The 17,920-nt window shown below is 43.8% G+C and overlaps 1 protein-coding gene across 1 annotated transcript; it reads left to right on the forward strand.

Annotated features, from left to right (window-relative positions):
* The first annotated feature begins 242 nt into the window (after positions 1-242).
* On the forward strand, positions 243-10,374 carry LOC137391792 (collagen alpha-2(IV) chain-like). The gene is made up of 4 exons (XM_068078325.1): positions 243-312; positions 889-1,068; positions 1,364-1,565; positions 2,137-10,374. Exons 2-4 carry the CDS (start codon positions 895-897, stop codon positions 10,068-10,070), a joined length of 8,310 nt encoding a protein of 2,769 aa, XP_067934426.1. The 5' UTR covers positions 243-312; positions 889-894; the 3' UTR covers positions 10,071-10,374.
* Positions 10,375-17,920: the final 7,546 nt, after the last annotated feature.

Below are 17,920 nucleotides of genomic sequence, written 5' to 3' on the forward strand. Positions count from 1 at the left end.
ATTAATCTTTCAGTGAATCGTACAAGTCTGTTGCAAACCACGAAAGTCTGGAGGAGGATACATGATATCTAATCACCTGTACTGCCTGTCATTCTGGTGACATGCTTCAGTTATTATTCTTCACTGACTGTACCATAGCAACCGACCGATTCAACCAATCACTTCCAATATCTGAAGTTTGGGAGCCAACTCTTATAAAATGGTGAGACAAGCATGAGCAAGCCAGATTCAGTCGTTGGCTTCTCCTTGAAAGTTCACGTTTAACTGGAGAACAACGGGCGGTCTTGGCACTGTTAGAGCACCGAAAGAGTGGTAAGCAACTGCTTATGAAAAATATAAACACATCTAAAATTTAGAATATTAATGATAACTTTTTATCTGTACGACGAGGTTTTTTGTAATAGTTTGCACCCACATATGTCAGGTTAGATGAATGGTAGATGTTAAATGTGCAATCAAAGGGAGTGTCTATAATTTTATAAAAAGTAAGCTTATAACGTTAAAGATTTATAAAAAAATATTTTGGAAGTTGATAATGACTGCCACCTGGGAGTGCAAATTCATCGGTACAGCTCGCTTATTGGGTGAACTTTTTTATAAATCATTGACAGATATTTCTTTAAAACATTGATCTTTGTTTGAATGATGACATATGCTCTGGGATGCTCTGAATAACTTGGAATAAGCACAAAAGACATCCCATAAAGTTACATAATTTAAAAAAATTGTAATTTTGGCAATCTGAGTAGAGTTTTTAGGGAAAATGTTAGCTTTGTAATTACACTATTAATTCTCTTAGTCAGCCTGATCAACAAGTTTGCTGTCTGATGAATATTAAGGAATGTCTCTTTTTATGGAGTATACTTACATGCCATGTAAAACCTTTAGCAAAAGATGAAGGGGGATCTAGAGTATGCTGGGCATTCTCATCCCACGAAGGAATCAACACGCAGGTCACCTGTAATATCTGGAGCAGGCGTCCTTGTTATCACCGGACTACTTATTACAATAACTACAGCTGGAACAATCTTTGGAGTACATCTACTCAACAGAATTGATAATCTACAGGTAAATCAAACATCTAATATAATAAACCCCAATCCACCATTGAGTATTATTTTCTATGTCTTGTAAATATTTTAAGTGCAGCCGCTTTCTGCAGACAGACCTCTGTAACTAACAAATAAGAGTCTATAGTAAATAAATTTTTATTTTCGAATGAGCTTCGGTATATCATCTAAATTTCTTGACTTGATGATGAATTTTGAATTTGTCTTCTCTTTAATTTGAGCAGAGCTCCTAAATGAATAGAAAAAGAACTTAAACATTTTTTTGCAATCTCTGTTAATAATTATAATTGTAGACAAAAAACAATGACTTAGAACTGGCTGTTGCTGCTGCCAATAAAGAAGTAGCTGCGGTTGAGGCAAGGGTATCGAAAATAGAAGAAAACCCAAATGCTCTATACGTTCCTCTTGATAATCAGTTAAAGAGAAGGAAAAGACAAGCTGGGGATCCAAATGCTTATGGTCGAACTGGAGATAGATATGGCTATGGTACCACCGGTATGATGTTCTTTAGTGTTAAACTTTAACCTCACTATACTGTATATACTTATATGATTACTTTACCGAAATTGTTTCCTCGCCTTGGAATGGATTAAAATTTACTTACATTCATTCTAATGAGAAAAATTGTTTCAGATCTTGAACAACCTTCTGGAACAGATTATGTTCAAGAACCGAGGTTCCACATTGCGTTATTAAAATATATACGTCTCTGAAAGTTATGAAATTTTAAATTTACTTTGGTTTGCAAACCCTTACAGTTTTATTTATTTTTAATTTAGTTGTCCTGCACAAAACCTTTAGTTGCAGTTGTTTGACAAAGTTTGAAAAGCTTTACAGTTGTTTTTATTTTCTCTTTTAATTTATTTCAACTACACAAAACACTTCTCTCATGATATGTAGTTTGAAAATTAGAATGGCAAATGTTATTATATGTTAAATACCAATCAATTTTCTGTCCAAAGAATTCTTTATTACCCGGGCAACACTGGGTAGCACAGCTAGTTAATCTATATGACCAATGGAGAAGAACATTGTTTCATAGCCAAATGCTTGCATCATTTTGTAGGAACATGCAACTGCCCCGAAGGTCCTCGAGGTCCACCTGGTCTGCCCGGACCCAAAGGTGATCGTGGAGATGCTGGTAGGCCTGGCTATGATGGCCGTCCTGGAAGTGTTGGTGCTACAGGTGTTGCTGGCTTTGCAACTAAAGGAGAGAGAGGATCCACTGGTTCTACTGGTGTTAGAGGTCCAACAGTTCAAGGAGTACCTGGTTCAGATGGTAGAGACGGTGCACCGGGAGCTCCAGGTAGAGATGGAGAAACTGGTCCAGCTGGATCTCCGGGTATACCAGGATTTGATGGCAGAGATGGTGCACCAGGGCCCGCAGGTAGAGATGGAGAAGATGGAGCGGACGGTAGACCTGGACGCAATGGAGTGGATGGCCAGCCAGGAGATACTGGAGCAATGGGACTTCGCGGTTTTGATGGAGCAGATGGCCAGCCTGGACTTCCAGGTGCTACTGGTGCACCAGGACCACAGGGCAGGGCTGGATTTCCGGGCCCAGCAGGACAAGATGGTTTGCCAGGTGCACCTGGAGCGCCTGGGCAGGATGGTGATGATGGTCGACATGGTAGAGATGGAAACCATGGTACCGATGGAGACGATGGTCTTCCAGGTTCTCCAGGTTTGCCAGGCCAACCAGGAGAACCAGGTGATCGTGGATTTCCAGGAGATCCAGGTAGAGCTGGACAAGACGGTAGTCCAGGAGCACCTGGAGTGCCAGGTGCTGATGGTAGACCAGGAGACAGAGGATTTGCTGGTGTTGCTGGTCAACCAGGAGTGCCAGGTCCTGCAGGCGCATCAGGTCAACCAGGTACACCAGGTGAACAAGGCCAACCCGGTATACCAGGGCAAGACGGGCAACCAGGTGAACGAGGATCTGATGGTGTGCCAGGTAGACCTGGACAAGATGGCCGAGCTGGAGAACGCGGACTGCCAGGTTCACCAGGACAAGATGGCTTGCCAGGAAGAGATGGATTCGATGGACAAGATGGACAGCCAGGAGCACCAGGTACAGTTGGTCAGACAGGAGCTCCAGGAGAACGGGGACAAGCTGGTTCAAATGGAAGAGATGGTAATGATGGTGCTCAAGGTGTACCTGGTCGACCAGGGGCAACTGGTGCAAGAGGAGAACCAGGCGTATCAGGGTTGCCAGGACGTGATGGTATTGATGGAGCACCAGGTGTTCCAGGACAACAAGGAGCAAATGGCTTTGATGGACAAGATGGCAGACCAGGAGCTCCGGGTGAACGTGGTGAGCCAGGTGTACCAGGTCAGTCTGGTATCCCAGGAGGACAAGGAAGCCCAGGCTTTGATGGCCTCATTGGAGAACCAGGCGCCCCTGGACAAACTGGTGCTCCAGGTCAACGAGGAGAGAATGGACAACCTGGAACAAATGGTAGAGATGGTTTTGATGGCGCTCCAGGAACTCCAGGCAATGATGGAGCTCGAGGTTTGCCAGGAACTCCAGGTAGAGATGGTCAGACAGGACAAAAAGGAGAAGCTGGTGATCGAGGATTTCAAGGTCTACCAGGAACACCAGGGCAAGCTGGGGCACCAGGTGAACGAGGTCAACCAGGGTCACCAGGAGCCGCAGGAAGAAATGGCTTTGATGGTCGACCTGGTGATAGAGGATTTCCAGGGGAGCCTGGCCAAGCAGGTGCTGCAGGACAAACAGGAGCACCTGGACAGGCTGGTGCACCTGGGCAACCAGGTGCTGCAGGACAGCCAGGACTTATTGGCCAAACGGGATCTCCTGGAGAGCGTGGTCTCCCTGGAACTCCAGGAGCTCGCGGAGAACCAGGTGCCTCAGGTAGAGATGGAAGCAATGGGCAAGCAGGAGAACCAGGAAGTCAGGGACAACCAGGAACACCAGGTCAACAAGGAGCACCCGGACAACCAGGCACCCCTGGAGAGCGAGGTCAGATGGGTCTTCCTGGAACGCCAGGTCAGCCAGGTAGTCAAGGGCAACGAGGAGAACCTGGACAAACTGGCAGTCCAGGACTGCAAGGATCACCCGGACAAAGAGGTTTCCCTGGTGTCGCTGGCCAAGCAGGTGCTACTGGACAAACTGGTGCACCAGGAAGAGATGGCCTTGATGGGACATCTGGATTCCCTGGAAGAGATGGTAATGATGGAACACCAGGGCAAAGAGGTGCTCCTGGTGAACGAGGTCAAGATGGAGCTAATGGGCAGCCTGGACAGGCTGGACAACAAGGAGCCCCTGGAACACCGGGACGAGATGGATTTGATGGCCAACCTGGACAGCCAGGAGCTGTGGGCCAACCTGGAGCTAGAGGTGAGAAGGGTGCATCAGGTGACAGAGGTTTAGCAGGAGTACCCGGAAGAGACGGTTTTGATGGTCAACCAGGAACACCAGGAAGTCAGGGACAACCAGGAACACCAGGTCAACAAGGAGCAGTAGGTCAACCAGGATCTCCTGGACAGCGAGGAGAGCCAGGTTTCCCAGGTCAAACTGGAGCCACTGGACAAAGAGGTATTGCTGGAACATCTGGTCGTGATGGATTTGATGGTTTACCTGGTCAACCCGGCTCTCAAGGCCAGCCTGGATCACCAGGCCAACAAGGAGCTCCTGGAACACAAGGAGCACCAGGAGAGCAGGGACAAATGGGTACACCAGGACTACCTGGAAGAGATGGCAATGATGGCCAGCCAGGCCAACAAGGTGCGCCTGGTTTACGAGGCCAGCCAGGTTCACCTGGGCAACCTGGTAGCCCTGGCCAAACTGGAGCAACAGGACAAACTGGAGCTGCTGGTCAGCGAGGTTTCTCTGGATCGAGAGGAAGTGTGGGTGCACCTGGCAGAGATGGTATTGATGGATCACCTGGACAGAATGGTGCTCCTGGAGAGCGAGGACAATCTGGAGCTCCTGGTCAGCAAGGTGCTCCAGGAAGATCTGGTTCGGATGGTACACCAGGAAGAGATGGTTTTGATGGACAACCTGGAGCCCAAGGTCAACCAGGAACTCCAGGCCAGCAAGGACAGCCAGGAGAGCCAGGTGTTGATGGGCAACCAGGACAACCTGGTACAGCAGGTCAGCAAGGGGCCCCTGGACAACAAGGAGCACCTGGTACTCCAGGCAGAGATGGTTTTGATGGCCAACCTGGACAGCCTGGAGGACAAGGACAACCAGGAGAAAGAGGTCAAACAGGATCACCTGGAGAACGTGGTTTGCCAGGTGCTTCTGGTCAACCAGGATTTCCAGGACGGGATGGCACTGATGGCCAACCTGGAAGGAATGGTTTTGATGGGCAGCCAGGCCAACCCGGAACTCCTGGGCAACAAGGAGCACCAGGAGAACGTGGAGAAGCAGGCACTCCTGGTAGAGCCGGAGCACCAGGAAGAGATGGTAATGATGGTCAGCCAGGAAACCAAGGGGCTCCAGGTGAACGTGGACAACCAGGAGCTGCTGGACAGCGTGGTAATGATGGAAACCCAGGAAGAGATGGGTTTGATGGTCAGCCAGGTCAACCTGGAGGTCAAGGGCAACCAGGAGAGCGAGGACAGCAAGGAAATACTGGAGCTGCAGGACGTGATGGAAATGATGGTGAGCCAGGCCGACCTGGAACACCAGGACAGAGAGGCAATACCGGGCTTCAAGGAGCACCGGGCCAGGATGGAACACCAGGAACTGATGGCATACCAGGAAGAGATGGATTTGATGGCCAACCAGGACAACCTGGGTCGCAAGGAGAACCAGGCACACCTGGACAAGCAGGCAGCCAAGGACTGCGAGGTGAACCTGGACAGAGAGGTTTACCTGGAACACCAGGAAGAAATGGATTTGATGGCCAACCTGGTCAGCCGGGCAGCACAGGACAAACAGGAGCGACTGGTCTACAAGGTGCTTCTGGCACTCCAGGTAGAGATGGCTTTGATGGTCAGCCAGGTCAAGCAGGGTCTCCAGGACGAGATGGTCAACCAGGATCTCGAGGAACGCCCGGAGAGAGAGGAGAGCAAGGCACACCAGGACAACGCGGAGAACCTGGCCAGCGAGGCAATGATGGAAGGTCAGGTTTTGATGGTGCTGATGGACAACCTGGTGCGCCAGGTCAGCCCGGACAACAAGGACAACAGGGAGTTCAAGGAGAAAGAGGAGTGCCCGGTGAACGTGGACAAGCAGGAACTCCAGGGCAATCAGGAGCTCCTGGGCTGCCAGGAACTCCAGGTCGTGATGGCTTTGATGGCAGTGATGGTCGACCAGGTGAACCTGGAACACAAGGACAGCCTGGAGAGCCTGGACAGCCTGGACAGTCTGGAACACCAGGGCGCGATGGATTTGATGGACAACCAGGTCAGCAAGGTCTTCCTGGACCGGCAGGGGCACCAGGACAACGTGGAACACCAGGTCAGCAAGGTACTCCCGGAGAAAGAGGTCAGCCAGGTTCTCCTGGAGCCTCTGGTAATGATGGAAGCCCAGGACAACCTGGATTTCCTGGACAGCGAGGAGAAAGTGGGTCACCTGGTCTGCAAGGAGCAACTGGAGCAGCCGGAAGAGATGGTGTTGATGGACAACCAGGACAACCAGGAGAACGAGGGCAACCTGGAAGTTCAGGTAGAAATGGAGTTGATGGTCGACCAGGCTCAAATGGTTTGGATGGCAATGATGGAGCCCCTGGACAACCCGGGTCTGATGGACGACCAGGTCAACCAGGAACTCCAGGAATGGTTGGAGCAACCGGTCAAATGGGTGAGCGAGGTTTGCCTGGTTCTCCAGGTGCAGCTGGACAACGAGGAACACCTGGACAGAGGGGTGAACCAGGACAGCCAGGAAACAATGGTCTGCCTGGTTTTGATGGCGCTGATGGACAACCAGGTCAACCAGGAGAGCGTGGACAAAATGGAGCGCCTGGGTCTCCTGGAGCTAATGGGCGTGATGGTCAACGAGGAGAGCCTGGTGCAACTGGAGCACGAGGGTTATCTGGGTCCAATGGCAACCCAGGTAGAGATGGATTTGATGGGCAGCCAGGCCAACCTGGAGGTCAAGGTGGACCTGGTAGTCCAGGACAGACAGGAGCACCAGGGGCCCCTGGTCAGAATGGCATTGATGGACAGCCTGGTCAACGAGGATTTGATGGTGCGGATGGATTACCAGGAACTCCAGGTCAAGCTGGTATGAAAGGTGAGCGTGGAACACCAGGCCGTGATGGCAATACTGGAGCCCCAGGAGCACCTGGGCGAGATGGCCAGGTTGGGTCACCCGGTCAAGCTGGTTCGCCTGGTCAACAAGGAGCACCAGGTTCACAAGGACAACCTGGAGCTCCAGGTCAGAGAGGAGAATCTGGCCAACGTGGTACACCAGGATTTGATGGCACACCTGGTTCACCAGGCCAGACTGGCGCAACAGGACCTGCCGGCGCACCAGGACCAGCTGGCTCTCCCGGGCTTCAAGGTCAAGCAGGCACACCTGGCCAACCAGGTGGAATGGGCCAACCAGGCACACCAGGAGCACCAGGCCGAGATGGTAATGATGGTCAACAAGGCCAGCCTGGAAATCCAGGATTTGATGGTACTGATGGAAGACCTGGAACTCCAGGCAGAGATGGCAATGATGGCCAACCTGGTCAAAGAGGCTCACCAGGAGAAAGAGGTCAAGCTGGAGCACCTGGTCAATCAGGAGCGCGAGGATTTGATGGAAGGGATGGACAGCCAGGGGCACCAGGTATTCCTGGAAATGATGGGCAGCCTGGTACACCTGGATCTCCCGGTGAACAAGGTCGACAAGGTTTCCGCGGAACTGATGGACAACCTGGTCAACCTGGCCAGCAAGGATCACCTGGTGAACGAGGTCAACCTGGAACTCCTGGACAGCAAGGTGTGCCTGGTCAATCAGGCGCACCTGGTGCAGATGGGCAAAATGGTTTTGATGGCCAGCCAGGACAACCAGGAAGTCAAGGTGAAACTGGTGCTCCAGGATTTCCAGGAGCTACAGGCCAATCAGGCTCTCCAGGCAGAGATGGTCAGCCTGGCCAACCGGGTAGAGATGGAATTGATGGTACAGATGGATTCCCGGGACGTGCAGGAGAGCGAGGTTTCCCTGGACAACAAGGAGCAACGGGAGCACCAGGACGAGATGGAAATGATGGTCAACCTGGCCAGCCAGGAGTTCCAGGCTTTGATGGTGCAGATGGGAGACCAGGATCTCCTGGACGAGATGGAAATGATGGTCAGGCAGGCCAGCGAGGAGCACCTGGTGAAAGAGGACAACCTGGAACACCTGGACAATCAGGAGCTCGAGGTTTTGATGGACAAAATGGTCTGCCAGGGCAGCCAGGAAATGACGGGCAACCGGGTACACCTGGATTGCCTGGTCAATCGGGTGCTGCTGGTCGAGATGGATTTGATGGGCAACCAGGACAACCTGGACAACAAGGAGCACAAGGTGAGCGAGGGTTACCTGGATCTCCTGGACAGCGAGGTATACCAGGAGCCGCAGGAGCTAATGGATTTGATGGTCAACCTGGTGCTAAAGGCGAGCAAGGAGCTCCAGGTCTAACTGGTGCACCTGGCCGTGATGGTTTTGATGGGCAACCAGGAAGAAATGGACTCGATGGCAATGATGGAAGACCAGGCGCTCCTGGAACCCAAGGACAACCTGGAGAGCGAGGTTTACCTGGCCAAAATGGAAACTCTGGGGCACGGGGCAGTCCTGGAGCATCAGGCGCCCCAGGAACACCAGGAAGAGATGGTCAAGATGGTCAACCTGGAGGAAGAGGTGAGACAGGACTTCCAGGCCAAGATGGATTACCTGGACGGGATGGAGCAAATGGCCAACCTGGCACAGCAGGCCAAGATGGAAACCCTGGAGTGCCTGGAAATGATGGATTTGATGGTCAACCAGGATCTCCCGGACGTGATGGCCAAAATGGAGTTGATGGCTTTCCTGGCCAAGATGGCAGCCCAGGAACACCAGGCAGAGACGGCAGACCAGGTGAAATGGGGGCACCAGGTAGAGATGGAGTCAATGGATTTGATGGAGCTCCCGGCGAGCCTGGAAGAGATGGCCTACCTGGTCAAAGAGGCTTCCCTGGAGATCGAGGGGTACCAGGAGAAAGTGGAGCACCAGGCATACCAGGACAAGATGGTCAACCAGGACAAACAGGAAGTCCTGGATTTGATGGTCAAGATGGGTCACCAGGGAGAGATGGAAATCCTGGTAGTAATGGAGCACCAGGGCAAGATGGTGCTCCAGGACGCCCAGGAAATGATGGCCTGCCTGGTGCACCTGGACGGGATGGTCAAGATGGATTCCCTGGAGCAGCCGGCAGACCCGGCAATGATGGGGCACCGGGTAATCCTGGAAGTGATGGCAATCCTGGAACAGATGGACGAAATGGCTTCGATGGAGCTCCTGGACCAAGAGGTGCCACAGGACCAGCTGGTAGAGATGGAAATCCTGGCCCAGCTGGAAATACTGGCGCACCAGGTGCACCAGGAGAACGAGGCTCAGATGGTTTTGACGGAAGAAATGGCGCACCTGGAGCTTCCGGTGCACCTGGTCAAGATGGTGAGCCTGGAATTCCTGGACGAGATGGAGTCAATGGTCAAGATGGTAGACCCGGAGAAGCAGGACATTCAGGTGTTCCAGGAAGAGTTGGAGCTACTGGGGCTCCGGGTCGACCAGGTAACGACGGTCAACCTGGATTTGATGGCCGAAATGGAGTAGATGGCGCTCCTGGAGAGCGTGGAACCGCTGGAGCACCAGGAAGGGTAGGCGCAACCGGAGCACCAGGAAGAGATGGATCCAACGGTAATGATGGAGTACGCGGTAGACCTGGCGCCGATGGACAACCAGGACAAAATGGCTTGCCCGGTCAAACAGGACGTCAAGGTGAAACTGGAGCAACTGGTCCTATTCGCATAATTGGCAACAGCAATCCAGGATCAGGTGGTTATCAAACAAGGCCTCCAGTATATTGATAAACTTGAACTTTTACAAGTTCCTGCAAAGGAAACTCTCAATATTTCCAGGCTTTGTAGATTACTTATCAACATGATGGTATATTTTTAGAACATTTTTTACGGATACTGTTTGTATATACTTGTACTTGTACGGTTGATTGCAAGGATCAAACCTAAAATGAAATAGAAGTAGCTATAGAAACACCATTATAATTCTCACATGCGACTTGCACAAATTTCATTGTTGAATGATAGCCTATGTTAGTCCAGAACTGCTCAAACCTCTTATGTTATTTCTCTAATAAATATTAATCGGTTTTTACCTGTTGCAACCTTACCCTCTGGAATTTTTGCTAAGTTGTACCAAATCCAAAGTCACAAAGCATCTTAACGAAAAATTCAGTTCATCTTTCAAAATACACCAAAGTTTAGTTTTTTCATGCAACGGTTCAGCAAAGGCCATAACAACATTTAATAAAAATTTAAACAGCCAAAATTGTACTTGTCAATTGCTATTTATTTATGAGTTGACATTCATGATAATAGTTTCAAAAACAGCTAACCACTGAGGCTTTCTGATTGTGTACTATCACACAACACTGGATAAGTTAGTCTGTAAAAATAACAAAAACCTCTTCAGCATGTGTTCCTATACTAAGGTTAATATCAGCATGTGTTCCTATACCAAGGTTAATAATAAGCATGTGTTCCTATACTAAGGTTAATAATAAGCAAGAGACCATTTTGAGCAACTCAGCAAATGTAGCTGAACTGCAATTTGCAGTTCAAATATTATTAAAACTCTACAGACTACATGTACATGTACATGTACATGTTTAATATTATAAAAAACATGCAGTCAAATCATGAAATATAACTCGAATCATTCTTACAGATACATGTAGTATGTATGTAGAAACTGGCGCGCGTTTGAGCAAATATTCTTTCATAGATTGATTTATTCAATTTATTCTGTAACCCAAAACAATGATAAATACTTCTTTACTTATAGCATTAAAGCATACAATTTATATAAAGTTACACAAAAAGACAAAATGTAAAAACCTAAATCAAACACAAAACTGAATTAACAAAGTAATAATCAGTAAAAAGGGGTTCGCTGTTACTTTATCTTAGCATAGGTTCTTGATTGGTAGTGGAGTGTAGATTTGTTAATGCAATAGTTTAATGATAGAGTTAGCGATAAAAATATGCAGCCAACTCTCTCTAACTCAACTCTCTCTAACTTATTATCTAACTAAATTAATTTATGTATTTTTTATTCATACATTTCTTTTAATTTTTACGAGCTTTTATGACATTTATCAACGGAACTGTTTTGTTTCAAACAATTCAAATTTCCTAGCTTAAAAATTACATAGCGCATTGAGATTAACATTTGCTCAAATTCTAGGATGTTCAAAAAACTTATATGTAGAGATGATTATATGTCAAAACTTGATTGTATAATTATAAGCATTTTATCACCATTTTAAAAGTGAACTGCTTAGTTACAGTCCTTTTCAAAAAAATTGTATATACTTCTTAGTCAATTGGTGAATGCTGAATTGTAAGTGAGATTAGCAGCTTACAAAAAGGCTTAAATTTAATACAAGTGTAAGAAAAAGTACGGGAATTTTTAAAAGAGCCTGCATTGCAGGCTGATTGTACGATTAGCGTGCGCTATAAAATTTGTTGACTCAGATGACCACAACTTTAAATATTTCAACAACTAAAAGCTTAGTCACTGATTTTTAACCGATATTAATGTCGATGACCATAGAGTTGTTCACTCTTTGGCCTGACAACTCAGATTCAATTTGCTTGATTACTGTTTTCTGTAAACATCTATTTACTACAGTATATTTTTTGCCTCCATTCCTCATTTCAATATTTAAAAACGCAGCAAGCACTACTGCACTTTTTTGTCTAACAATAAAAAATATGATATGTTTTTCAAATTAAGATATTACCAAAATCAAACTAATAAAAAGTGAACATAATCAGAAACAGAAATTAAAATTGAACAGTACAAGACTTGTGCACTCCTTCAAATAAAGATGAACAGGGTAGCATAAATCTCAGCTTACTGTTCCACTATTCACATGGTTTACTATTAATATAGTCTGTTAATTGGTTGGAGTGTTTTTGCATAATTTACATAGTTCAATAGCCTAAACAAATTCAAATGTGTTTAACAAAATAATTTATTCAATTGAGAAAGTTTGAAGTTGTCTTTTCAACTGGTGATAATAAGCATGCTCTTAACATCTTTTGACTTGATGTACCGCAAGTGTAAGTTTCTAGGCAACATTCACCTTTAATAAAATACTTGTTAAATATTCAATACAAACAATTTTGATGGAAAAAATAATTTGTTCAGTCTCAGACAAAAAAATTATGTTTAATCCGCCTAGTTTAGATTCAGTCCAGTTACATAGGAAAGACACAAAATAAATACTCAAACAGTAAGTAAGGTATAGTGAATCAGAGGTGAGAATAGGGTACATATTTTGGCACTATTTTAATAAGGATGATCTGTACCAGGAGGTGATTGCGTTAAATAATAACTATGGGTTTCTATATCACTCTATGTACATCTATAGCCTACAATATTTTTGCATGCCAACACTGAAACGAACTGAAATCATATAATTGTATACCAAATAGTTTTTGATTGTAATCGTAACGAAATAGACTATATTTAGCCATTACTTGCTAATGATTTTACATTTAAATGTCTTTACATTTTTTTTTTTAATTTGTTTCAACAAAACACTTTTTAAAGTTATGAAGTTTTAAACTTAGAGTTGTTTAAAAACCTTTATAGTTGTTTTATTTATTTTTAGTTTACATATAGTTGTCCTGCACAAACCCTTTTCTCATGATGTGAAGTTTTAAAGTTACAGTTGTTTGACAAAGTTTGAAAACCTTTACAGCTGTTTTTAATTTCTCTCTTAATTTGTTTTGACTACACTTCTCTCGTGATATGTAGTTTGAAAGTGTCAAATGCTGTTATATATGTTAAATACATATCGATTGCTGTCCAAGGAGTTTTTATTACCCAGCCTGGTAGCACAGCTAGTCATAGATAAAACAAAATAAAATATCATAAAAATAGGCTTTTAGTCTTTCTCTGTTTTATATTTAAATGTTATGATTAGATTTTTCTGGGAAATTTTTTTTAAAAAAACCACCGGTTTTCTTAAACTTCTAATTCTTTCACCAGCAGCAGAACTATGAAACAATCGATGTAATTCAAGGATGACTATTATAGACTTTACGAAAGTATTGCCAAAATTAACGCGCATGTATAGACTCGTATGTTGTCACCAAGCTAGTTTCATAATACTAATAACAGCAGCGACCAATCAGAAGATTTAGTGCTCAAATGGGAAGTGAGCCTCAGCTGTTGTCTACGGTCTCGGAGTATATTAATAACTATAATGATAGGATTCAAACTTATATGGTTGTATTAGACTTGGCCAAAGTCTTTGATGCAGTCCGTTATCTAAGAGTAGGATTTGGCTACATCTGGTAAAACTGATGTTTAATTGGTTCAGGGGAAACAATGCCAAATGTAATTAGCACAACATTTCATAAGTGGTAATGGTGGCACTTCAGCTTTACATTGGGTAACGTCAGGGGTGCCCCAAGATTCAGTGCTGAAGCCATTTTTTTGCCTTATTTACATAAATAACATGCCAGATGTAGGAAAAAACTCAAAGCTGAAGTTTTTTGCTGATGAGTTGTTGTTTCGTTTTGTTGAGAGCCTTGAGGACGGCGTTGCTATACAGCAAGACCTGGACAATCTAGTAAAAGGGCTGATGGTTGGCAAATATGTTTCAACACAAGTTAATGTGAAACTACATGTATGTCAATTGTTAGATCAAACTTTACATTCTCATTCTAATGGAATTGCATTGATAAGCAGAGGCTGGTAAGTTTAGACATAGCTTATTGCTTATCAGCTTAGTTATAAACAATCAAACTGTTTTATGTACAAGTATTTAAGTTAATATACTACTCGCTGTGTTTTGTGAGAGCGCATACCAGTAGATGAGCTTAGTAATTTGGGTATCTAAACTTGCCATAGTATTGGACATCTCTTCATCTCATATAGTAGGTAAACAGTTGATGCAGGCGTTACTCGATAGGTATGATAGGGTAAAAAGAGTTGTTTCCTCTTTGGCTATGTGCTGATAACTATTAAAATACACAAAAAGCAAAACAAATTATTTATATGCAGATAATATATATTTATATTATCTACGACACCTGAAGAGCTTTAGACGCTGACAGGTAGTATGACAATAAAGCTTGGCCAACCAAATATTGATCATCTTAAAGACCAAAACATTTCTTTTCAAGGCCACCAAAACATGTCAACAGTTTCGTTCACAATAAATGTCAAAGATAAGAAAAATGTTTATTTAGGAATTTTGTTCAGACACTATTTAATAGAAATCACAACTGTTCAGTAATTCTCTAACAGCCTTAATTAAACCTCCAATAATATTTTTATAGAAAATAAAATAGGGTTTAAATTAATGTTGTCAGAAAGCCAGCGTTCTGACAATTCAAATGATGCATAATTCCGTATAATTATGTAAACTGTTGATTATAGCAAAAAACAAATACAGCTCTCAAATTTTTATGTTACATAATGTTACATAATTTTTATTTTTGTTATGTAACAAGTTTTTTGTTACATAACAATTTTTTGTTATGTAACAAAAAATTGAGGCGGTTCCATATTTTGTATCACCACTGTATGTGTGCATCCTTTTAACAGCTAAAGCAGCAGGCAGCAGTAGCAAATCTATTAAAGCATTGTCTAACAATGTGTAAAAGAACTGCTGTCAAATAGAGTGGAATTAAAATATTGAGCTCTCTCTTTTCAGCTTTTTACACCGACAGCTGAAGTTGTATATTGGCATCCTTGATCTGTTAGATATGCATTGCTAAACACAAAGAATTGCATCTGGTTCAGTGACAATGTTAGCCAAAACCCAATGATTCAACCTGTCCGTAACATTTTGTTGGCCAGCAACTCACAGGCTATCATGAAAGTGCACAACTCTCTTACAAGTAGATCAACTACTGAGGCTCTATGACACACGCATCTAAACGTTCCACAGTAATTGCTATTATGCTTATTCAGCTTTATGTGGCTTTATGTATAGTTTTGACCTTATATATTAAATGCTTAATTTATGAGCAATCAGTCTGTTTCCTGTAACTATGCGGTGAAGGCATTCAAAGGTTGACTAGCAACAAAATTTACATTACAGTTATTTGGTATCAAAAGATTCACCATGTCTTACTTTTGCTCTGCTGCTTTGTAGGTGCAAAATATGTGGAAATGTGATTACAAGCTCTTAAAAGCTCAAAAACGAACAGTTAATCGCCGCCATCACAAAACTGCCGTAGATTAGACAGACATACACACTAGTATATTCTCTCGAAGAACAGGCCAAAGATATTAATCTATCTAAAGGCATTCCTGAAAATACCCATAATTAAGTGTTAACAGCATTTAATGAATATTTTGGAGTACAAACCAACATTGTTGTTGAAAGAGCCTAGTTCAACAAACTGGTTCAAAATGGAGAAGAAATGGATATATTTACAAATAGACTATATCAACAAGCAAAATGCTGTGATTATGGTGCCTGACTTGACAAACTTATCAGAGACAGAATAGTCATTGAAGTAAATGGTGAGCAGCTTAGTGCTAAATTACAGTCTGAAGCAGATCTTACATTGGCAAATGCAGTTCACATCAGATGCAGGTATAAAGTTGTTAAACAGGCTAAGACTATTGTACGTCCAACTACTACAGGTACGGTGGAAAGCATGAAGTCATATCACAGCAGACCTAAACCAAGTAACAGTCATGACAAAACAATGTCCAAGTTTGAAAGCAACCAAAGCAAATGCAACAGACGTGGAAGTATAAACCCTCACAACAAATCAAAGTGTCCAGCAAGTAAATCAAAATGCAGATTCTGTAATAAAATTAGACATTGGCAGATAGTATGCTATAAAAAACCAGCTCATATCACAGAAATTGCAGAGGTTGACAGTAATACAATGTTTCTTGGTTAAATAAATCCCCAGACGAAGAATGACAAACCATGGAAGGTAAATCTACTAGTCAGATTTAGCAAGAAACCAGAGCGTGAAGTGCAGTTCAAACTTGATTCTGGTGCAGAGGTAACAGTATGTTGTGTACAGACTTGCAAAAGTGACCAGAAAAGTTCCAGCCATCAGATAAAAAACTGTTTGGTCCAGGTGGTATAAGTTTACCTGTGATAGGTCAGATAGAGGCACAATTGCGAGTTGACAATTGGACTATATTAATAAAAAAAATCTATGTAGTAGATAACCAGAATTCAGGCTTATTGAGTAAATATGCTTGCATATCTCCAGGTCTCATACAGTGTGATACTAAATATGGGTATAATATTGATACTAATGTGGATAAATCTGCTAAGGTTATTAATTTTTTTTTTGATGTATTTTCAGGCTTAGGCAAAATTAATGTTACAGAATTCAGCTAAGGGAAGATGTGAAACCCACTGCGTTGCAAGTGTCGTACGAAGTGTCTCAACTGCGACTACCGATAGTCAAAAAACAACTAGATGAAATGGAAATTAAGGGTATAATACCTAAACTAACTGCTCCTATAGACTGGTGCTCCGGTATAGTGCAAGTACCTAAAGAAGATCCTACTCAAATTCATCTATGTGCAGACTTGACTATACTGGATAGCACAGTAAAATGTGACACTCATCCCAGCAGTTCTGTAAACAACACTTGAGCAAAAATATCGGGAGCTAAATTCATGACCAAACTAAATTCAAATTCTGGAATTATCAGATACCATTGGACAAAAACTCTCGACTACTAACCCCATTCATAACTTCATTTGGGCGTTTCTGCTACAATCGAGTACCTTTTGGCCTCATCAGTTCAGGAGATATATTTTAACGATGCATGTTTGATATTTTCAATAGATTCGACAATGTTGTATGCCATATGGACGAGTTGTTAGTTTACAGTACTATTATTGAGGGGAAACACGACAACAGTGTACGCAAAGTGCTGAACTGTCTCAAAGATGCCAGAATGACATTAAACCCTAAGAAGTGTTTGTTCAGTAAGAATTATGTAAAATTCTTAGGTTATGTCATCAGAGAGCTAAGTGTGCAGCCAGACTCAAACCGCATACAAAACATGTTGGAGTTGCCTGACCCTTCATGTATTAAAGTTCTACAGTCATTTCTTGGATGCGTAAACCAACTAGGTAAATTTTCTTGTAGAATTTTTGAGCTTACTAAGCCCCTTAGAATATTATTGAGCCAAGAAAAATGGACATGGGATATCAACATGACCCAAGCTATAAAAGATGTCAAATCAGAACTTTCCAAAGCTCCTTGTCGTGGATGGTATGATGTGCAGAAACCTATCATCATTATGAGTAATGCGTCAACCCAAGGATTAAGATGTGTGCTGTTTCAAGTACAGTCAGATGGATCACGCCGCCTCATAGCCTCAAAGTCAAGAAATCTAACTGATACTGAATCCAGATGGTCGCCTATTGAGTTTGAAGCGCTAGGAATAGCGTGGGCAGGTTTAAAGTTCGAGATGTATATCCTAGGACATACGGATATAACAACTGAAGCAGACCACAAACTGCTCGTACCTATCTACAACTCTAAAGCTGTCAACGACCTTACAATTAGAATTCAGAGACAAAAACTTCGAACACTGAAATACACATTTACTGTCACACACATCCCTGGAAAACGCAACGATATAGCTGATCTTTCTTCGCAACAACCCTTATTGAAATCAGATGC

The sequence above is a fragment of the Watersipora subatra genome, chromosome 3 (genome assembly GCF_963576615.1).
Source record: "Watersipora subatra chromosome 3, tzWatSuba1.1, whole genome shotgun sequence".
Taxonomy (NCBI): Eukaryota; Metazoa; Bryozoa; class Gymnolaemata; order Cheilostomatida; family Watersiporidae; genus Watersipora; species Watersipora subatra.

Excerpts from the sequence above, each read along its gene's own strand:
- LOC137391792 (XM_068078325.1), top strand. The coding sequence starts at position 895 with ATGAAGGGGGATCTAGAGTATGCTGGGCATTCTCATCCCACGAAGGAA. Across the intron at positions 1,069-1,363 it reads ACAGAATTGATAATCTACAG|ACAAAAAACAATGACTTAGA; the intron begins GTAAATCAAACA and ends TTATAATTGTAG. Across the intron at positions 1,566-2,136 it reads ATATGGCTATGGTACCACCG|GAACATGCAACTGCCCCGAA; the intron begins GTATGATGTTCT and ends ATCATTTTGTAG.